This window comes from Acomys minous, assembly GCF_964271855.1.
Source record: "Acomys minous genome assembly, chromosome: 8".
In the NCBI taxonomy this organism is placed as follows: domain Eukaryota; kingdom Metazoa; phylum Chordata; class Mammalia; order Rodentia; family Muridae; genus Acomys; species Acomys minous.
In genome coordinates, this window is record NC_140489.1 from 28423464 (window position 1) to 28447937 (window position 24474).

General features: G+C 39.2%; 1 protein-coding gene across 32 annotated transcripts in view; it reads right to left on the reverse strand.

The window, feature by feature from the left end:
• Positions 1-24474, reverse strand: part of NRXN3 (neurexin 3) — a 1580128-nt gene that overhangs the window by 334483 nt on the left and 1221171 nt on the right. For all 32 annotated transcript variants that reach the window (XM_084791335.1, XM_084791331.1, XM_084791320.1 and 29 more), the window contains one exon: positions 17850-18031. In XM_084791335.1, coding sequence (XP_084647461.1) covers positions 17850-18031 — 182 coding nt within the window. The remainder of the gene's footprint in view (positions 1-17849; positions 18032-24474) is intronic.

The following is a 24474-nucleotide window of genomic DNA, read 5'->3' on the forward strand; positions in this document are numbered from 1 at the left end:
AATGTGTATCTGTGTTATTTGGGATCAGTTAAGAGTCTTCAAGGAAGTATAGCTGAAGACTCCTATTATGACATTTATCATCCACCGGAATATGAAATGACAGCTCGCCAACAATTTCTGTGCTGATGTATTAAGTTTGAATGGATTTATTTTGAAATCTGGGGACTGATGTTACTCCTAAAGCTCTTCTTCTACCATGTTGTATTTAAAAGCACAGAGTGGGTTTCCTGTGTTACTCAGGAGTGTTAAGTCAACCCAAGGGCTAATCTGAGTAGACTGATATCATTAAAAAAAAAAAAACAAGCAGCAAAAGAAATTTGGGGAGGTGAAATGAGTGTCAGATAAAATGAAATCTTTCTTTTATGATTATAAAAACTATATCAGGGCTGGTGGGATGATGGATGAGCTGGAGAGTCTGGAGACCTGAGACTGATTCCCAGTACACATATAAAAGTGGGAGGGGAGAATTAAATCCACAAACTTGTCCTTTGATTTCTCAATACATGCCCATTCCACAACACACACACACACACACACACACACACACACACACACACACACACATATACACACACACACACAGACACACACTTTTTTTTAATAATTTTAAAACTTAATAAAAATGTAATGGCTTAGTTGCAGCTACATATTCTTTATTCATCAAAATATTGCACTACATTTCTTTGCTTAAGCCCATAGCAACTACCCAACTTCCCAGTTTAATATTTTTGTTAGACTGTACTTAAGTAAATATCATAGGTTCTGTTAAATTTACTATATCTTACCTCATATTACCCATAAGCTCTATTAAACTGAGGGCGAATATATAAAAAAAAGTATAAATCTATATGTATTATTAGAGTAAAATATACCAATATTTACAGTTTCTTTTCTTTCATCATTTTCAACAAGTGGTCACCTAATCCTTAGGATCTTAACGCATTCATGCAGAAAATGCAGCTACTCCTGTCAGTTTAGTTGTGCTGTGGAGACTAAATGAGTTGATACAAGTGAAACAAATAGTACATGTCCTAGGCAATAAATAAAACATCAAATGCAGGCGTGATTACAAAGCTATGCAGGCCATCAAAGAATATGAGGTCTTATCCCCAAACAACCAATGAGTTGTTTTCAAAAGATTTTACTCATCTATGTATAGTAGTTTATGTTTAATAAAGAGCTAGGTAATTTTATTGCCATTACAGGACTCTGTAGCTATCCAAGCTAAGATAATGACAAGGGTAATTAAATTCTCTGCCTCATTGCACATCATTTTGGGCATTAGGGGATTGGCTCCTCAGAGGATGACAATAAATTCAGACTGTCCTCCCCAAAAATCAAGCTTCAAAAGATGAAGCATGAGGTTTGAAAGGGAATCTAGCAAGGATATCACCCAAGGCTTGCAGCTGCTGTTGGCGTCAGCAGGTAGACCATTCACATGCGTTGTTTGCATCTGACCTGCCAATGACGTCTTTGCCAACTGTTGTGAAACTGAAATATCCTCCATAGATTCACATGGTGGAACACTTTGTCTCCAGCTGATGCTGCAATTTGAAAAAGTTGTGGAATGTTATGGAGGTGGAGCTTTACCCTAGAATTTAAGTCACTGGGAGCAGGCTTTGTGCCTTTATTAAGTGGCCTCACATTGTTTCTAAGTTCAAATGCAATGTGACTGGCCAGCTTTCTGTTCCTGCTTGCTAAGACTCGCCTCTTGCTGCTATGTCCTCTCTGCCTTGGTGTACTGCATCCTCCGAAACTCTAAGAGGAAGTAAACCCTCTCCCCATTAAGTTGTTTTTGTCCTGGTGATTTATCACAGTGTTGAGCAAGTAACTATGACAATGATCATTTAGAAAAGGGACAAGATTATTTGTAGTAGATAGAGGAGTTCAATGAAAGGAAGCCATCACTTAGTATAACAAAAAGATACTAATTTAAAAAGAAAACATAGATCCATCACATTAATATGCTTGTGTTATTTTTTCGAGGTCACCCAATTGTAGTCCTTTAAGCAGTGACTCTCCTCTCCCTGCCCCCTTGTCTCTCTTAAAAAGAGGTAGCCATACCAGTATTATCATGAAAAGTGAATATATAGTTCTTTGAGATATATCCTCCACCAGTGAGTGGAGAGTGAGATCTGACTCTCACATGAACTCTGGTACCCCTTTTCTGACCACATCCCCTGGATGGGGAGGCCTGGTGGCACTCAGAGGAAAGATAGCAAGTTACCAAGAAGAAACTTGATGCTCTAAGAGCATATATAGGGGGAGGAGGTCTCCCTCAATCACAGACATAGGGGAGGAGAAAAGGGGGGAAGTGGGAAGGAGGGAGGGAGGAATAGGAGGATACAAGGGAAGGGCTAACAATTGAGATGTAATATAAATAAATTAATTAAAAATTGTAAAGAGAGAGAGAGAGAGAGAGAGAGAGAGAGAGAGAGAGAGAGAGAGAGAGAGATCTCAGTGGTCAAAGATGCTTGTTGCCAAGTCTGAGAATCTGAGTATAACGTGCACCAATTCCCACCCCGAGTAAATAAATGGAGGTTTAAAAATATTTTTTAAAAGAAAAGGAATTATGTTCATTTTGCATGTAATGGCACAGGTATATTCTTGCATTTATCATTACCATAATCCTATGAGGTCATCAGGATAATCTCTATCTTCCCATCACTCATGCATGGCAATTGCTGTGTGGTGGTGGTAACAGAAATTAAGTGCTGTGTTCTCTGGTTCTCATTGTGTAACATCATGAGAAACAGCAAAGGAAGAAATAAAAATGCTGGTAAAAGAGCAGGAATGAGAAAGTTTATATGTTTATAACTATTAACCAGAAGAAAAAGAAAGCACACATGAAGGAGTTCTGAATAGAAGGTATAGAAAACCATCTCTGCATCTACTTACATTGGATTCTGTAATATTTCACCATTTACGTTATCTTACGTCTTCTAGAATGTTCTTTTTAGCTCTCCTCCCTTTCCTCCCATCATCTTGTATATTTACCCCTGTTGTTCCCAGGTTTGCACTCAGTATTTTTCTCTGGAGATCTTATCAACCATCAAAGGTTCTTCTGTCACTGAGGGTTGAGATACATGAGTTTCTAATACCATCCCTACTATGTTGCGTGGATTCATCACACATTTTCAATTAGATATTTCACATTTTCAGTTGGATATTTCTTTGGGGTCTATTAAATTTTACATCACCTGAGTTAAACACTTATTTTATCCTGTGTCTGATCATCTTGACGAAATGACCTCTTATTAACCTCATCTCTCTCCCTGTCTATACAACAGCTGGCAATGTCTGCTTATTCTTTCTCTAAGATGCACTTTGCTCTCATTCTCAATACCTTTCGATGACCATTATCATCTACTAAGTCTAGGGGATACTTTTCTTGGACCTCCTAAACAATCCTGTTTGTTTGCTTTGAGCCCATTGAAAAACTATTTTTCTTCAGCAAGTCAGTCTATAAGTATAGATTCTGGGTTTAATTATATACATGAAAGAAAACAATGGAGGACCAATTGGGGAGGAAAGGAAGTCAGCAAGGGGGAAAAGAGGGATGAAGCAAAAGATAATAGACACATGGATATAAAAGGTAGACAATGAGGGGGCTGGAGAAATGGCTCAGTGTTCAATAGCATGGGCTGTTCTTCCAGAGGCCCTGAGTTCAAATCCCAGCAACCACATGACAGCTTAAAACTATCTGTAATGGAATTTGATTCCCTCCTCTGGTATTCATAAAAACAGAACATTCATATACATAACATAAATAAATAATTCTTAAGATTAAAAGAATATACAATGGTGTGTGCATGTGTATTGGTGTGTGTGTGTGTGTATGTGTGTGTGATTGCCATAATGAAATCAATTTTTGATAATTTTAACTTTAGAAATTAATTTAAAAGACAAACTGGGTATACCATCTTCTACCAAAAGGCTTTCAATGTCTTTTCTTTTTGAAAGTAATCTATCATCAGTACAATATTACAATCCTTCAAGCTAGGTCTAGAAAATCCCTGGAAACAAAACAAAATAAAACAACACAAAAAACCAACCATACATTCCATTATCTACGATGGACTAGGTCCTCGCTAAGCATTTTCACACACATCTTTGCAACAGCCTGCAAGCAGCATTATAATTAGACCTGCATCTTCCTGAGCAGCAAAGAGATTCATCCAAGGCCCAGAGGTGGTCACAGGCCCAGGTAGCACTGAATAAGGTCTTTCTTCTCACCCTCACTGTCTGCCTTCTCTCATAGCACTTACTGTTTTCAAGAAACCTCCTCAATAATGTGGAAATACCTCCTGCATTGCATCTCAATGGTTTTATACTCAAGTTGGCATATTTATCTGGAGTCCTTGTTCAGCTTTTACATCTTAAAATGGGTATCACCTCTTTTGTGTACATTTGCAAAACCTTTACACCAGCACTACTCTTACCTGGCTTGGTGTATAGCTCACTGTGTGTTAAAAATAGAATTGTAGAAGTGACTAAAACTCTGGAGGTTAAACTTTTTCACATCTCCACCAATTCCAAATAAATTGCTGTTTAATAACTATTTAGTGAATTAAAATGATCGTGATGATGATTTCTACTCTGAATCTTTCATTAGTAATAGCATCATAATTGAGAGTCAGGACTGGGTTTGAAAGCCCGTTCAGCTGTGCTAGCTTGGCAAAATCCTCTGGCCTCATTAAACAAGAGTTGCCTCGTTTATCACATGAGGATATTAACAGTGAAGGCACAGATATGAGACGCTAAACAAAGTTCTCACCAAAGTCTCGTACTTGATATTTTATCCATCAACACTAGTGGTCATAAGACCAACAAGAGTAACACAGCAGCTCTCAAAAATACCTTCTTGAATAAATGTCAGCAACAGCCATCTATTAAACAAGCTGCCGTGTTGGAGAAAGCAGAGCCAGCCGTGTAAACTGAACCACAGAGGTTAGGAGGAGAGTCAAATATAGACTACAAGACTTAATTGCCAATCATCCACTGCCATCCCGAGTCTGAAATGACTATGAGATGAAGGTTGGCTCGGATGGATCAACAGGACTCATCCAAATGTCTTTAAGCGATTCTAGGTTCCAAAGGTGTCATTTTCAGACTGGGAAAGTCAGGTCTGGCAGTCAGTTGTGTCTTTGAGGCAAATTCGGTTATACAGTTCCATCAGCCATCCATCAGTGAAACACTAACAAGTTAAAACAGCAGCAATGACAGCACCAGGATCTGAGAATACGGTGCTGTGGAGTGGGAGGCTAATGAAGTTCCCCATCACTGCGCTCAGTTTCCACGCCTTCTGAATGCAGCCAGCGATCTAAAATCCATCATCTGTAGCTTCAGGCTGGCAATGAGTTATTGCTTTCTCAGTTGCACTGAACAATACCCTAGGAGTAATGACTAGTAGCAGAGTGAGCGGTGGGACAACGGGGTCATTCATTTCCCTGGCGTGTCCAGCAGTGTTAAGTCAGCCCTGCCATTAAGGCATGCCAGCCCCGGCACTCACGTGATGGCGTGTGGAGTTCACCCGGCATGGTGCACTTTGGGTTTCTATGTCAGAAAAGCCTCTACTATACAAACTTGTTTGAATATTTTGGTGACCACAGTCGTGAAGGATATATGCCGTTGGACTGACTTCTAGATTCGACATTTTATGCTCAAGGGTCACTCCAGATCACAAGTGTAGATTTGGTTAACTCATATAAGTAGCTTTTGATGAGAACGATGTTTGGCATTTGGTTTTTGCAAGGGCTTCCCCAGCAGACTTAGAGAAATACTATAAAAGAATTTGTGTATTTGTTTATATTACTGGATTTAAGTCAGTAATGGCCTGACTCCTTAGAATTATATACTAGGTTGAAATCTGAGACCTGATTTAAATGTGACCATTGTTTAGAAAAATAAGCAAATTGTTTTCTCCAAACTGAATAGTTAATTGTGGAAAAGTCATGAAACAACCATAGAAAATCCATTCCTGACTGAAAGTTCAGTCTAAACCACCATCTTGGCAAAGGCTTTAAGCCCTCAGGCTCATAACTGTGTGTGTGTGTGTGTGTGTGTGTGTGTGTGTGTGTGTGTGTGTGTGTGTGATATTTGTGTGACATATGCCCACATGAGTAGGTACACATACTCAGTGCAGAGGCCAGAGGAGGACATCTGTGTCTTCTCTCTCTCTCTCCACCATACTCCCATGAAACAGGGTCTCTCACCGGCAGTCATCATCCTGGAAGCCCCAGCAATCCTGATGGGTTTGTTCCTCACAGATCTGGGATTACAGAGGCTGACCCAGGCAAACTCAATTTTTGTACAGAGTGTCCTGTGTTCTGCATTCATGTCCTCACAGATGCACAGTAGCACTGTTTCCCCTTGATCCGTGCCTGTGTTCTTTCATGCTTATGAGTTCTGGCTAAGTCAAGACTGATCATTGTATCCCCAACACAAAGCACCTTGCCTGGCACGAAGTCAGTGTTCAATGTATGTACAACGGATGATGGCCATGAGCTTAATTATCTTAATCCTAATTGTTTAAGCGTCATGTTAAGAAGGCATTGAGGAACCTGACGAGCGCCAGTCTAAGGAGCACTTATGTAAACGATGACTGGGAAGACGCAGACAGGTGGCACCTCATAATTGTCTACCAGACACCAAATACACTTTGTTAGTGCAGTTTTATGACTGCACTATTATGTATTTAATTTGCACATTAAATTTATTTTTCATTTGCCTTCACATTTTAGAGAATCGGGATCTATGAATATTTTTATATCCTTTCGGTTTGCAGTTTACTTTATGGCAGGAGCTATTCATCTGTATTTTCTGAATACATTCATATCAGGGACTTGATATGGCTCAGCCTTATTAATTGCTAAGTAAAATATGATGTTACCATTACCTGTATCTTTATCTGATACCACAGCAGGTCCCACCTATTTTGATTCTAGCCTTAGGTGGAAAGGATTTTCTGTCTATATCTATTTCTTCTTGTGGTTTTTGTCAATGGTGGTATTCATGGAGTCTTTTTAAAAATTTTTGCCTATTTTTTTCCTTCCTCTTCCCTATCTCTCCCTTTCCATTTTCCTTTGCAAGGGTTTCCATTTCATATGAGGAATAAAATCAAGACAAGAGTCCCTAATCCAGGATGCTGCACATGCACTGTGAGTCTAGAGCCCAGAGAGACACTGCACTGAAGGAGGACTGCTTCCTAGTGCTTTACCTCAAAAAAAAAGAAAAAGAAAGAAAGAAAGAAAGAAAGAAAGAAAGAAAAAGAAAAGAAAAGAAAAGAAAAGAAAAAAGAAATAGGATGAGGCCAAATGCAACATAATGAGGGTGAAGATAGTAACAGGTGTTAACTTATCCTGTGATCCAACCAGGGATTCTCTTGTAGACAGAATTCTAGATTTAAAGTCTTATGCTAAAAGGTTACTCCAGATTTCAGGCGTAGATGTGAGGATAATACTCTGATGTCACTCCTAAGTTATTTCATAAACTTGGCTTTTAGTAAGATGATGGTTTTGTTATTCTTGTTTTCTTTATTTGCAGACAAGTCCAGTAGACTTAAAAAAAATGCTTGCAAAGAAACATCATGTTTATTTATAAGGTGGATTCCTCTTTTGGCTGATGTGTGCCTATGTACACACATACACTTCTCCCCTTAGTGCAGTCATCATATATTGTGTATTTCTTCAAGAAAACTACCTTTCTATATTTGTGCAAGCTTTGTTGGTAACAGACAGCTTGCCGATAGTTTATTTTGAGTGATCTTCAGGAAAAGCTGTCAACGTATTTTTTTGATTTCCTTTTCAAAGAAGAAGACAAAGTTTCAAACGATAGAGTCATCTTCGCAAAGTGACTAACTGACTTCATAATAACAGCAATGAGCCTTCAGTCCACCAAAGTGTTTGGTTTCAAATTGAGGTCTTTGTACCTGGCATGCTGCCCTCAGATCCATGAATGGAATTAAAATCAGCAGATTTCAAAGGAAGCACCATGTACCTGTTAGAGATTTGGAAAAACATTCCTGATCTCCTATGCACATAGTTGCCTGTGGTCCAGCTTACAGAAGCAGTCCCCTCAATCCTGGCTTGCATTGCCTTCTCCCAGCTTCCCTAGCTCTGCTGGGATGGCACAGCTAAGCTGGGAACTGCAGGGAGGATGCCCAGCAAGCCCTCTCTGCACAAGTGGCTAATGATCTGGAAAAGCTCCTAAGCCCAGAAACCCCAAAGAGGCCTTTTTCACTAAGAACAAATAAAAATGAAAGGGGATGTGAGCCAACCTGCAGTGCACACCACTCTGTGGGAAACGAGATTGCCTCTGCTGGACACCTTTGTACTTTGCTTGTTCTCTCCCTGTGCCCCTGTACCACCAGTCTCTAAGTGGCAACATCCCTTTGTACTCCATTGGACATCCCCTAAACAAAGTCCGGAGTCCAATCCAGTTCTGTCAATGGCCAAATCAAGAGATGAAGCTAAGTTAATGGCCACCTAAACTTCCTGGAGAACTAACCTGGCTGATGTCGATGCTTGACTGTAAATATTCACACAGAGACAGCCAAAATGAGGCATCCAGGGTGAATTTATAGATGCAATAGACCAGAGGAATGGACCGTTTATCATGTTTCAGTCCTGCTCCCTTTTGTTCTTGAGGAGTCTCATTGAATACCATAAATTGTAGAGAAACAATATTATACAAGACAAACTTAATAAATACTCAATTTCCCCACATCTGACCCAAGAGATATTAGTGATAATTTTTTGGAGAATGCAGTTTGGGGAAGGAATTCTGCCACTGTGGTACAGGATCTGTCAGGACAGCATTCATTTGCCTTGCCTACCTCAGCTTTATACACACATTTGCATAGTAAGTCAGGAAGGACATTGTTGGACAAGGTTATAGATTCTTGTCAAACAAAACAGATGTCCTGACACATAAATTTTCACTATTCCTGAAAGGCTCATAATTAAAAAATAAATCCAAGAGGACTTACTGTAAATTACACACAGGGAGAAAAATTAATATGATGTATTTTCTACACCAGCATTAACTACATAGAGAGAAGTTAATTGCTGCCCAGTGCTCTAAGCCCTTTGGTCTTATAGGTGGTGAAAGGAGGTTGTCAGAAGCTGCCCAGGAGCAACCACAACACTTCATGGTAATCTTTTCTGCAGTCCTGCGAAGGTGAGGATAACATGACACAGCTCTAGACAGCATAGATGGGGAGACAAGAGGCAGATGTCACTCACAAGTGACACCAGATGCTCTCCAAATATTGAGCTGATTAATTCAACAATAGATTTCACTGGAGGGAAACTTACATTTGAAACAATTATTTGCAAAAATCTCTCAGCCCCAAGACATCTTCCCCCTAGAGAATCTTATTTTACGCACATGAACTTCAACAGACATTTTTTCCTTTGTCAAATACATTTCACTCAGGACTTCATTAATATCATCAGCACCAAATAACATGAAAAATACTGTACCAAGGAAGTGTGAAACCCAAACAAATAAAACAAAGAATGTTAGCTAATCTGAAATAATTGATTCCTAAGTTATTCTATCTTAGTTTTTCTGTTTTTTTTTAAAGCTTGCCATGTGTAATATTGCTTTTCAAAAGTCACTTAAGCCCAAAGAATGGGAAAATTGGTGATTAAAAGAAAGCACACTGCCTTGGTGAGAATAACTGATGATCTACCCAAACTATAAAATGGTACCCAAGCAAACAACAACAACAACAAAATCATGCTTAGAGCATCTATACATTTTATCGTTGTTATCACCTAGTCTCTCATTATGAGCTTTAATTTGGAAAGATTTTTGAAAGCAATGGATGAGCTTTGCATGAAGGAATTCTGGCTTCAACTAGTCATGTCTGCCCCAGGTGCAGACATGGATATTGTGGATGCAGACTGCACGTCTTTCAGCTACATACTAAGCCCTAAGCTCACATGAGTTTTTCCCTTTCATATGATTCTCTTAAATCTCCCCACATTAATATCTCTTCAAGAAAATAGTTTTCTTCTTAAACTTCTAGTCTACTGGAAGTCCTTGGTTTGTTTACTAACTTATTAAAGCACTTTCATTTCAATATGTGTACATGTTTGTGTGTGAAACTATCTATATATATGCACATGTGTCCATATGAATGTGGGAGCTAGAGGTCAATATCAAGTATTGTTCTCAGTTGATTTCCACTTTGCTTTTTGAGACAGAGTCAATTCTGCTGGACGGGCTGGCCAACAAGCTCTACGGATTCCCCAATCCTCACGTGTCTGGTGCTGAAACTGCAGGCATATATTACTGTGTAAGGCTTTTATGTGGGTACTAGGAATCAAACTCAGGTCTTATAGAGAGAAACCTTGGGTTGGGGAATGAAATAACTTAATTGGAACAAAGAAAACAGAGAATGCACATTCCTCTCCTCTGCATCACAGGCTGTACACAGTACTATCTTGGGAGCTCAGCTACACAGCTTTGATCAGTTAGCATCTGGAGCTTGGACTTCTCAATATCCTATGAGAAATCAGGAGATGTAAACTCCAGTGATTTATAAACTGGCCACTCTGAGGTGTTGAGCACAAAATGAACAAAGACAGGTGTATGCATCTCTTCCTCACACCTGTCAGCGTGTTGCTTCAATGGCGAACTATCCAGTCAACCAGTGGGCTCACATTCTGAATGTGAAAATCTCAAAAGAAGAAATACAAATGGCCAAAGCTTTTTTTTCCCTTTCTTTCTTTTTAAAAATGTTTAACAATTTTAGCCATAAGGGATTTGTGAATTACAACTGCTTTGAGAGTCCAGCACCCCTAAGTACATGACTACAGTCAAGGACTCTGTCCCCTGTGCTCCATTTTTCTGCCTGCTTTTCCAGAGACGCCTGCCAGCACCAGGGACAACCAGGTAACCCTCCTCATCCACTCCATCCCCAACCCTTACTCCCTTCCCTGACTTCCAAGTCCTCATAAAGCACACTCAACAGCAGCAAATTGCATCCTATGCCCTCTGCTCCATTTTCTGGCCCACAAGTCTCTCTGCAATTCTAGAGGCTTGCAGGCTTATAACCAGGTAACACTCCGCCCTAAGCCCATGCCTTCCAAGTCCCCTTAAAACACACCCAACAGCTTTAAACTGCATCCCAGCCCCTGGATTCCATTTTTTTCCATCCACAACTCTGCCTGCCTTCCTGGAGTCCACTCTGCCAACAGGGACCCCAGGTTATGCTTGTTCTTGGGAACCTCAGAGACAAAGTTAGTACCCCAAACTCCAAAGACCATGCAGGCCACAAAAACCCCAGAGGAGACACCCGACTGGACCTAAATACTCACTAATCACCAGAACCTCAGGCCATTCAGGTCAGAAGTCAGGGAAAAAACAGAAACTGAAGGGGGTTTTGCAAAACCCACCCATCCAACAAATATAAACTCCCATCAGAATTCCAACACAATTCATTACAGACCTTGAAAGAACAATACTCATATGAAAAAAAAAAAACCGAGATAGCTAAAACAATCCTGTACACTAAAGGAACTTCTGGAGGTATCACCTCCCTGATTTCAAGCTGTACTTTAGAACAATAGTAAGAAAAACTGTGTGGCACTGGCATAAATTCAGACAGGTTGATCAGTGGAATCAAATCGAAGAACAGAAGTAAATCTACAAATATATAGATACTTGATTTTTGACGAAAAAGCCAAAACTATACAATGGTAAAAAGAAAGCATCTTTAACTAATGTTACTAATATTTAATTGGATGTTTGCATATAGAAGAGTGCAGAAAGATCCATATCTACCCCCCTGCACAAAACTTAAGTCCAAGTGGAGCAAAGACCTCAACATCAAACCAAATATGCTAAATCTGATAGAAGAGAAAGTGGGTGATAGCCTTGAATGCATTGGTACAGGAGAAAACTTCCTGAACAGAACACCAACAACTCAGGCACAGGATCAACAATTAATAAATGAGATCACGTGAAACTGAAAAGCTTCTGTAAAGCAAAGAACACTGTCAAGAGGACAAAAGGGCAGTCTACAGAATGGGGAAAGATCTTCACCACAGAAGACTGATATTCAACATATATAAAGAACTCAAGAAACTAGACATCAACAAACCAAATAACCCACGTAAAACAGGGTACACATCTAAACAGAATTCTCAAAAGAGGAATCTTTAATGGCCAAGAAGTACTTAAAGAAATGTTCAACATCCTTACTCATCTGGGAAATGGACTCTGAGATTCCATCTTACACCCGCCACAGTGGCTAGGATTAAAAATTCAAGGGACAGCACATACTGATGAAGATGTAAAGCAAGGGGAACACTCCTCCATTGCTGGTGGGAGTGCAAATTTTGGAAATCAATTTAGCAGTTTCTCAGAAAACTGGAAATGTATTTACCTCAAGACCCAGCAATATCACTCCTGGGCATATATCCAAAAGAAGTTTCACCACACCACAAGGACATTTGCTCAACTATGTTCGTAACAGTTTTATTCATAATAGCCAGAAACTAGAAAATATCTAGATGTCCCTCAACTGAAGAATGGATTTTTTTAAATGTGGTACATTTACACAATGGAGTATTACTCATCCATTAAAAGCAATGACATCATGAAAATTGCAGGCAAATGGAAGAAACTAGAAAAGCACATCTTGAGTGTGGTAACCCAGACCCTGAAAGACAAACATGGTATGTACTCATTTATAAGTGGATATTAGTCATAAAGTACAGGATAACCATGCTACAAATGACAGGCCCGAAGTAGCTAAGTAACAAAGAGGGCCTAAGCAGGGACGCTTGATTCTCATCGAGAAGAAGGAATAGATTTGCCAGCAGGGGTGGATAGAGGAAGTGGACTGGGTGAGGAAGGGAGGGGGATTGAGAATAGGAAGGATGAGATGGGTGAAGTACAGGGTAGGAGAGAGAATACTGGAAGAGAAAGCTGGATTAGAGGAGCCATCTCAAGGATGCGCTGGAAACATAGGACAATGAAAACACCAAGGATTCTATGTGGGTTACCCTAGCAAAGACCGCTAGAGCCGGAGGATATACAGCCTGAACCAGCCATTTCCTAGAACCAGGCAAGAATTCCAATGGCACCATTTACCTACAAATTTTAGACCCACAATTTGTCCCGCCTAAGGGTAAAAGATGGAACAGAATTTGCAAGAAGAGCCAAACAATCACTGGCCCAGTTTCAGACCCATGGCATTAGAAGGAGCCCGCCCCTGACACTACTAATGATATTCGGCTATACTTGCAGACAGGAGCCTAGTATAATTGTCAGCAAAGAACTCAGAAACTGAGGGAAAACTGATGCAGGGACTGACATCCAAACATCAAGAAGAGCTTGAGGAACCCTGGGGAAGAGGGAGAGGAAAGATTGAAGGAGCCAGCGGGGGCCAAGAACACCAAAAACAAAACAAAACAAAACAAACAAAAAACATACAGAATCAACTAACATGGACCCCTAGGGACTCATAGAGACTGAACTGGTAACTAGAGAGCATGACTGGGATGGACCTAGGCCCTCTGCATGGATACAGCTGGGTCTTCATTTGAGACCACTGAAGCAGGAGCGGTGGATATCTCTGACTACATGGCCTGCCTTTGGAGCCCTTTCTCCTAACTGGGCCGCCTTTTCTAGCCTCAATAGAAGAAGATTGCACCTAGTCTTATGGCAACTTGATACACCAAGGCTGGTTGATGTCCATGGGAGGCCTCCTCTTTCTTAGCAGAGGAGGAGGGGAGAGATGAGGTGGAGAGGGGAGGGAAGGACTGAGAGGAGAGGATGGAGGGAAAGGTGCAGTTCAGATATAAAGTAAATAAAGAACCTAACTAATTAATAAAAGAAAAATAAAAACAAATGATGGAGTAGCTGTGAGAAGGAGGTACTGTGTGGGAATGCTGGTGAGAATGTTAACTCTCATAGGTATTAGGAAGTCAATATAGAGTTGCCTTAAAAACATTTAAAGTCGTCCTGGGGCAGTAGTTCAGTGGTACAGCACTTGGCTGGCATGTGTGAAGTCCTCAGTATTGCTGATAAATAAATGAAAATATAATTGTCCTATGATCTAGATTAATCGTTCCTGGGTAGACACCTGAAAGACCATGTCAATATGCCAGTGAGATACCTGTGTGTCCAGGTCTATTGCGGTCCTACCCACAATAGCTAAAGCATAGGAAGCTTTTATGTCGTCAGCGGAGAAATGGGTAAACAACATGTGTTACACAGGATTTCATTTAGCTGGTAAAAACTGAAATCATGACATTTGCCAGAAAATTTTGTAACTGGAGACAGACAACTACGTTGGAAAAAAAATTATTAGACTCAGAAAGAAAACATGTTTTCTCTCATACGCAGACTCTAGATATAAAGTGTTAGGGGTGGGGTTATTTGAATAGAAAAGGGACTGTGATGGGAAAGGACTGGAAAAAAATTCTTTTTTGGTTCGTTTGTTTTTCTAGACAGGTTTTCTCTGTGTAGACTTGGCTGTACTGGACTTGCTTTACAGATCAGGCTGGCCTCAAACTCACAGAGGTCTGTCTGCCTCTGCCTCCCAGAGTTCTGGGATTACAGGTGTATGCCACCACACCTGGCAGGAATTGTCATTTAAAAAAATGTTTTTATTTGTTTGTGACTTTTTTATATATCTACTCATATTTGTATGGTTGATTGCAAAGGGTAGAAGAGGATTCAGTTCTCAGGGGCAGGGGGTACAGATGGTTGTATGGTTCCCAACACGGATAATGGGGGATGAACTTAGGTCATCCAGAAGAGTAACATGAGTTCTCTCTGCTGCGTTATCTCACCTGGCCCTGAGGAAAGACTTTTAAGGAATTGGAGAGGGCTGTAGAAGAAGGAGGTGATGAAGAGCACAGAATGATGACATACGTATGAGAAAATAGCAAGGTGAAGCTCTCTACTCCGTATGCCAAGTTAAAATAAAAGCAAAAGCAAAAATACAAAAACCCCAAAACATTAATTAGTTTTTTAAAAAAGACTCAGTGTAGAATGAAATCTTTTGCCTCCTGTCCAATCCTTTTTTGCTTTCTATAATTACTCCTAAATGCTTTTCTTTGGAATGATTTTCTTAGTACAGTGAAACTATCATTTGTGAGACTGCAAATGTCTCGTGAAATATCCTAACCAGTATTTATTGTTTGCTTTCCCAACACCTCTGCTTAACTGTACAGAGTAAGGGTAAAATCTTTTTATTTTTCTATTTGAATTCTTTTATTCTGATTATGTTAAAAAATACAGAAAAAAGGACTCATTAACAGATTAAAAATGGTTTCAAATGACTGGAGCAATGAAGGGGCCATGTTTATTAAAAGGTCATGGCCAGAGCAGGCTTACTTACTTCAGAACTGTATGGATTTTTCACATTGCAGTAGGGGGGGGAAAAGACTAATTTATATCATTGTCTAACCTAAACTTGGAAGGAAACATCTTTTGGGATTTTTCAGTATTATCAATAGCAGCTTCACTGATTTACTCCAAGGTGATACTACATAGTCAGTAGAAATTTTCAAGTATTTTTATTTTTATAAAGAAACTGCCAAGAAAGGGTAAGCAAGTCCTCAATAGTTCCTGCCCCAAAAATATGTCTGTCAGATATATTGGGACAGAAGGTTGAAGATGATGCTCCAATGTTATAGAGAGTTTTGGGTGACTATTCAGGTAGAAAACTGTCTCTGTCATCTTTTCATTTGGAAAGCTATTAACCTGCACTCCTGACATACTCGGATAATCAAGTTTACTCCTTTTCAAGTCTCTGAGGGAGTTGAAGGCCAGGTAGCTTAGTATTACAATGAAGCTTAATTGTTTAGGGGTTACAATATTTTGAGGTCTAGATAGGTGTTGTAAGTTGATAATTACAATATGTGATGGAGATTGATTTACATTCAGAAATTTAGATGCACCAAGATAGGAAAGATGTTTTCCTCAAGGCTGTCAAATACAAATAGCCAAAACACTAAGAATGTAACATTTGTATAATTCTTGATTGTATCACAGTTCTTCTTGCCATAGGTAATCTATTGTATATATGTATAATAATATAAATGTATATGTACAAAACTAAAATAATTCCAAAAATAATATAAGTCAAAATTAAGGTCCATGGTTATCCAGGGAGCAGCCACTAACAAATATAAGCAAATGCATATTACTTGGACATCAATGCCTAGTTAGAGGTATTCACTCTTCCAACTCACCAATGACTTACAGAATCTAATAAAGGCATAGTATTCTAGTCCCTCTGAGAAGAAGTTCTCAGTACCCACCAACAGTTTGTATCAAACACTCTGGTACAGTCCAAGCAAACTGCGGTACCAAACTTGGGTGTCTAGAAATGGATATGCTGGCAGCATATTATCTGATGGCAAAAGATGTTTATGACTAGGCCAAATCATATTTTTCTTAGGAAGTCAAACTGAACAAAAAAAAAGAAAAAATAAATCAACATGAAAATGCAAGTGAGCTGGTAATAATAGCCTAGTTATAGCTGCCATGAAATAGTCATTAAGTCATATGCAGCATAAATCTCCGGGAGGTTTGTAAATGATGGTGGCTCTTGGAGGCTAAATAAAGATAAACTGTAGTGACTACATCTTCCTCTCTCTTTGTTCCTTGGCTTGGGCTTTTATAATGTTTAGGCTCAAGCTTCTCGCACCATATGGTTCCTAAAGCATCCGAGAGAAAACTAAAAACCTACCACTCCATATTTACTCATTGACTAGTGCTCTTTGGAGACTGAGGAGAGATTTGCTCTGTTCTCGCTCATCTAGAGGCAGGAAGGGGTATCCAGCTTAAGACTTGTGCTTCTTGCTGCCCCCATATCTGGACAACATGAGCAAGAGTACTGCTGTGGCTGAGCCTGCTGCTGTGGACCCAACTTGCCAGTGCCAACTCTGGAGATGCTCCAAGAAAATGCAAATGCTGCTGTCTTCCATGGATCTGCAGCTTAGCAAAAACTTAGGTTCACAGATTCCAAGCAAGTGTGCCTTTTCCACCTTGCCCTTAATCCCATATAATCGTTTTCCTTAACTGTTTTCTCCCTCTGCTGTTGAGACTGACTCCTTACTGCTCCAAATTAAATCCATTCTTCCTAGCCCTGTCATGGCTAGCTAATGAGAACAATTCCTCTCTCTGCTCTCGGTGGCTATATGTGTGGTACTTACGGATGAGAATCATATCTTTCTGTAGCCTACTTTTTAACTGTAGGCTGCACAGGTGATAAAATGGGTTAATTGTTGCTATAAAAATATTTTCTGTCCTCATAAGAAAGTAATTTTCCCCTACAAATCTTTTTTAATTTCTTTGTTTTGCACAACACTGTTACAGTCTGCAGAGGCTGCAAGTGAAATTCGACCCCACCGTAGACACAAGATCTAAAGGAAAACGTTAAATATGTAATATGTATGCATAACTCAACTTGGCCACTGGGTAATTTCCTTAATGCCACACCCACTCTACTGCTAGAGCCTTAAGTTTCATCACACATTCCTTTCATACCTGTGGTCACATTTGCAGCCAAGTTTTATGAATGAATTTTTATTGGAACAGAGTCACTTCTTAAGCGCACATATTCTGTAGTCAAACTACATCATACAAGACTCTATGACCTACAAACTATATAACAGTGACATGCTGGGTCTTTAGAGAAAGATAGCCAATCTCCAGCTGTCTGTCTGTCTGACTGTCTGTCAGACAGATACCCTTTACAAGTATATGCACTTATGTCACAGTTATGTAGAATGTTCTCCTGTTGTTTATCTCACTCACACCTCAGATCACCAGGAAGACAGAAGAATCCAGGCTAAAGCTGGGCAGATACTCACAATGTGGAGCTGGAGGAAGTCACCAAGTCCTGGGGCACTGTCAATGCGTACTAAGATGCCGTCTTTCACAGTGGTGCTGAAGCCCACGGCGAGGCGGTCAGAGCGTGTGCTGGGTCTGTCATTTGCTGGCCAGGTGTAGAGGATGAGGCCACCACTTTTTCCAAAGATATATGTAGCGCCAGCTGTGAAGGCAAAGAGAAAGGAGACATCAAGACCACTGTAGTATGCACTGCCTGCTCCAGTACACTGCTGAGACTACAGGGGACAGTCTGTGAGAGAGAAGCTTCCCACTCTAGACAGTATTTGGTCACTAAAAGGCATGGCTTCCAAAACCTCAGAAGGTGTCTGTCTCCCAGCATTAGGGATGCTAGCAATGAGAATAAATAACAAAACAGATGCTGTAAAGAGATAGTATCTTCCGTTCCTGATGCGCAGCCAGGGTGATACACTGGGTAACGAACTTCGTTTCATGAGAACAACTTCCCCTCCTCTGTAGCAGCAGACTAAGCCTTCCATTTGGCTAAGATAGGCATGAGATAGAAACTTTGTTCCCTGTCTCTGGTTATCAGTGGTATAAGGGGCCTTTCCAGGGGTGCCACACCACAATACTTGCAATCAAGAAGCCCAAAAGGACTATTGTTTTCTGGTGGCAGACAGCTATGCAGGTGAAGAAATCTTTCTATGAAATGACTAAAAACAATGATGCTTTACATTTCAGCATTTTTGCATTTGTGCTAATCCGTGGAATTACACACCCACACCCACACCCACACCCACCCACCCACCCACACCCACACACACACACACACACACACACACATATCCTAAGATAACCTGTGTGTGGGGCTCACGAGTAAACGTAAGATTTGTTTTTGCTAATTATACTTTTTATATGCAAGTGCTGCAGCTACCTTTAGATGGGAGATTTTAGAGAGTCTGTGAATTAACTGTTATAACCTATTTCATGCAGTCAAATGTAACTTTTCCAAACATGGCACCAAGGTTCAGTAATGCTCAAACACTTAAGCATATTTCAAGTGTACACAGTACACTTGGCTGACTCAAAATATTTATGTCCTTCATTATTAGGTTGTTATAAACATGCTGACAGAGATTATTTTTAGGTTCTTTTAAGAATAAACACCCTTTCCGTAAGTATTTATCTGGTGGTATGTATTTGATATTGGTACCACAGGTCTCCTCTCTTTTTAGAAATTAAAATCCAGAAAAGAGATGTAGGGGATATAGAAAATCATCCCATGACAAATGATGTCATCAGTTATATCTAGTAAGATTATCTTTGCTTTAACTATTTACTCGTGTTTTAACTATTATCAGTATCAATCCTGGCTTACCAAAAAATACAGTTGGTCCTATTTGTCAACTTGATGGGCTCTATAATTACCTATGAGTAGACCCTCCCAGGCATGGCTGGCTATAAGAGAGGACCTAGGCTAGGTTAACTAAAGAGTGAAGATATAACCTGGAGCTAGGTTAGTGGGCTTGGTGGACTAAATACTAAAATGAATGCCTACTGAGCATGTGCAGTGATCTCCTCAGCTTCCTGACTGCTGATGTAATATGACTCCTTGTCTGGAGCATCTGCCACATCATTTTGCTGCCAATGGACTACATCCTGGAACTCTGAGCCCAAACAAACATTTCTCCTTTATGTTGGCATTCTATCACACGAAGATGACAGGTAACTATTAAATATTTGCACTTTAAAATATTTTAAAGCATATTTTAAGAAACAAAAATAACAAATCATACATCGAGTAAAAAAAAAATATAAATTTGGTAGCCAAAATATAATGTTATACTGTAGCCTCTAGGGTTTTATGCCAATTACCAGTTGTGTAGTTTCATACAATAAACTTCTCAACATCAAAAGAACATTTGGCTTTAGAGTTTCCTGTTTATATCTTAGTAAACTTGTTGTGATGTTTACAACTAGTTTTGGAAACATTAAACAAGCATTCATCCAATCTTTAGCATTCACTAAAAACCTCAGTCACTGGATCATATCTATCATAATAGTTAACATATAGAAAAAGTTGAAACACGTTACATTGGCTGTACAAGCAATACATTATATAGCTTGGTTAGTGATAATAGGCTTGTTTGGACTAGAATTGGAAGTTTATGATCTATGCCATCCCTGTGGAAGCACTAAGCCACCTGAGATGTGTGAAAACCCACTTTTCCTGTTTGAAAGGTCACCTACGTGGCTTGTATATCATAAGCAGCATGGAATTTTTGACTCTTTATGAGCCTTTCAATCCTTAGGGGAGTCTCCAGATTCACCTAGAGAAGCTGAGACGATGGTATGCAAAGTTTATGTTAATTCCATATGCAAAAAAAAAGTTTGCTCTCTACTACCCACCAACACCCTCAAAGCTGCTCAAAATTAGAAATCTCGGTAGAAGAATTTATGCTTGATATCTCTCCATCTGTGAAGAGTTTAAACAAGTCCTTTTCTGCGGATGATCACAAATGTCACCCTCGCTCCCTTTCTTCTTTATTTGGAGAACTGAAGGTTATTCAGTGATTAATGCATAAAATCACCAAAAATGCAAATCAGCCTGTGACATTTCATGCCACTTTATAAAAGCTTACGCAATTCTGTCTCGCATTCATAGTGGATTTGCTACAGAGGGAAACTCCTACCCTACCAGGGAAGAATTGTATCTGCACAGAAATAATGTTCCACATGCTGAGCAAGGCACAAGACTGTCTGGTTGCAAAGCCTTTTCCGCATCCTTAGGTGGGGGCTCAGCAATTGCGGGAGCCAATTCGTTTGTTAACAGTTTTACAGATGGGCAAACTGAAGAGCCTCAGATATCTGCCTTAAATCTGGACATCTACTATTAATTGCCCCCAAGAGCCTTTTTTAAAAAAATTACTTGCCAATATAATTACAGAGCATGATTTGACAGTGAGGCAGAGCTTTCCATACTTTGCCATACACACTTCATGTCTTCTAAGGCTGAAATCGAGCATAAATAAAGCCACTGGCCCTGATGCTGGCAAGCTTGCAAGTAGCCTTCTGTCTTTGAGGAAGCAGATAACATCACAGACTCTCTTTATTTCTATGTTTACCCATTGCTCTGTCCAATAATCCTCAGCGCCCCACATAAAGAAGCTGTGTTTACAAGTCATGATGGTGTTACTTTGTAAATCAACAGACAAGAAAACTTCATTATAACATCAGCAGATTGGTTAAATAGATAGAACATTTAATTTTACTAAGCTATTTTTTTTTCTCTGATTCTGGATTTGCAATGGAATGATCTAAGGTAATTCTAACTCTGTAGATGAAATGGCTTATTCCGCGAGGTGCAAAGACTGTAGAAACACAGTAACAGTTACCATACTTCCTAGTGTACCCACAGCCTAACAGTGCTCTTAGATGAAGCTAATTAATTGCCATAATTTTCTATAATGACAGTACCATTTTTCTAGTTTTTTTTTTGTTGTTCCTATCATGAATGGTTTTTAAAAATAAATATAAACTTCCTGTTCAGTTTAAAGAAAAAAATGTCTAGACTCCAAATGGAATAGAATTACATTGTTTTAAGTTGTCAAATTTAAAATAATGTTATTTATAAATTACAGATCAGTGTCTGGAGAATATTCTGCTTGAATCCTTTAAGGACCTTCACTTATGAGTCCTGTGATACCACAGTTTGTATTTCCTCCCCTGAAATTGTATTTCTGATGGACGTATTCTGACTGGACTCGGTGTGTTGGTGTCACAATCAGGCTACATTTGTGAACAATCAGAACAACATAAATTTAATTCATTTGAGTTGTAAACAAAGAAAGAAAAAATACCACGTGAAGAAAAAATGGTTCTGGCTGCCTTTGGGTCATTTGTTTAACACCATAGCATATTTATTAGGCGCAAAGTGAGGTTGTTCTGCAGTGTCTCAGCCAAGATAGTGTTTAGGAAAGAACTCCCTGCATAGTTACTGCTAACTGAAATCAAGTAGATATGTGCCTTAGCTTGTGATATGTCACCATTTCACCCACAATCAACAAGTAATGGACTTAGATTATTGTTTCAAAGGACTAGCCATATACTGAGATGAAATGGATGGTGCAGTTAGAACTGTGAAGCAGTAAAATGGCAAGGGAAGTTCAAGAAAAGTAGTTTGGCTGGAAAAAAAAAGGGGAGTCCAACAGACTGCAACATAATACAATCAGGTAGAAGTTCTAAAACATAGCTGCATGCAGATATATAACATAGTAGTTAAGTAGATGGTTTAGAAGTTTTCAGAGTAGAGGATAATCTTTTTCTAGTTCATATTTCTTTCCAATATTCTGAAAAAACTTTGGTGGATTTTTCCTCTTTTAGGAGAATTTAGTTGTTGATGACAACTCAACTTTCTTTCTTTGGAGCATTTAGATAATAACCATAGTCTCGTTTTGACTTAGTAACTCTAAGGCCCGGTTTTTATAATGGTCTTTCTGTCTCCAGGCCCTCATCCAAGTCACCTATTATTTTTCTTTTGGATGAATTCAAGAAAGTAGTATCATGGATTTGCTAAAGATTCACTTCATATGTGTGTTCATTTATGTTTCTTTATGTGCATATCTGTATGTAGGAAATTTTAGATAGAAAATATAACTGACTATATGTGATTTATTTATTATTTTGTGCACCAAGTAGTTACAGATAACATGGCTTTTAAAAGTCCTCCAATTCTATACTAATTGGACGTTTATGTTGTTTCGTATTTTTAATACAAACCTGATTTCCCTGAAATAATTTTTATTGTTGTTGAAGTTGAAATGCTTTTTGGAAGTGCCTCCCAGGGGAAGCCCATGAGTGCTAAATTTAGCAAGAACTACATAAATTATTGGAAGACAAGCATAGCATTAGAATAACAATTTAGTATAGTAAATGTAAATTTACATACCATATGTTATACAAAATTGAGTAAGAAATAGGATTTTGCTGCTACCCTGGCCTCTTTGAATTCTGAGAATATAGAGTTCAGTTCTATGACAGTAATGTGACACTTGCTCTTCTCTATGACACCCCTATTTTTCTTTGCCCAGTCCTTCATCAAGCACAGTGCAGAGACAGTTGTAACCCTTATCACAAAAATTGTTAAAATCCTTTTGGAAAATAAATGGACTATCAATGAAATAAAATCTGTTCTACCAGTAGATTTTGTTGTTGATATTAAATCACAACTCTCTTTTATTCATATCAATTACTATATACCTAATAAATATAAAATAGAAAGACTTGTGGCTTACATCTGACAAAACCTCTTCCAGCTAATGAAAGCACAAATCCAGGGGGATCTCCTAGTGATGTATGTCTGAATGAAATAATTTCCCAATTATTTTCAGAGTGATATGTAATTTTCTTTCAACCTCCCTCTGTCTTTCTAGGTCTTTGTGGTGGATATAGCATTCATTTCTTCCCAATGGTAGGAACTTACATATTTGTGGCATGGTGTGGTTTTCAACTTGTCGTCTCTGGGAGCATTTTGCCTTTGTTTTGTTGTTGTTTTGTTTTTTGTTTTTTTCTTACCTCAGCACTCACTAATGTTTTAGTGGAAATTTTTGATCGTTTTAATTTTTAAAGAAAAGATGAAATTTTGGTGGTTCAACAATTCGATGTGGTGCTAAGTGGCAGAACTGAGAACTCAGTCCCATCCTGCCACTCTTCATCCTCACCTCCTGTCCTTGTGCAGTGAGGGGGGCAAATACCCCCAGTGAACCCCAAGAAGCCATCCACTACATAAAAAGGAGGGAGTGATGAGTGACAGGTAGCAATCCACAAGCAAGACCTCAGCATTACAGAGGCAATCACTGGCAAGGAAGAGGGTCCATGATGCAGATGTTACCAACAGCCCTCCAAGGAATTTATCAGAAGGAAAGCTCATTGATCTACTTTTCCCACTATGAAAACTAAAATTAACTTTAAAAAAAACAACAATAAAGTAGCCTGAGATAAAGTAAAGTCGAAAACATTTCACCTTAAAAAAGAAAATTCACCCATTTTTTTTTAACATACTTCCCTTTGGCAAAGAAAAAGAAGTATATTTGCTGCTTATTAAATTGAGAGAAAGCAATACCTAAGAGTCAAATATGTCTTCAAGGAGTCAAATATGTCCTCAGGGAGAGCCAAGCACCACAATGCTTAGGAAATGGGGCCTCTCTCCAGATGGAGCATTCTCTTCCTCTTTCTTGAAGAAAGAGCAATGAAAACTAAGTGGAAATTAGTCCTTCAAACAATTCAATATTTGAAGGCTTTAGAAACAAGGGCTTAATGCAAATGCTTCTGTGACTAGAACCAATGCTGAGTCAGTATAGCACTGAATCTGTCAGCAACATGGGAGTTTACATTTGCCTAACGAAGCCCTTGGCTGTTACACCCAGTGTCACAGAACACCTTGTGGCAGGAAGATTTCAAACTCACAAGTTAACAAAATGCTTTTCTATGGGATCCCACCGTTACTTAGCTACAGGAGTCAATAAAGTCAAAGAGGACCGTGCTTCATGGATATTAGTTAACTGCTAAGCCTGTCTCTACAAATATTCTTGAAGGTGGTGACAGGAAAATTTAGGATTTCCCAAGGAGAAAGGAAGAAGTACCTTGCTG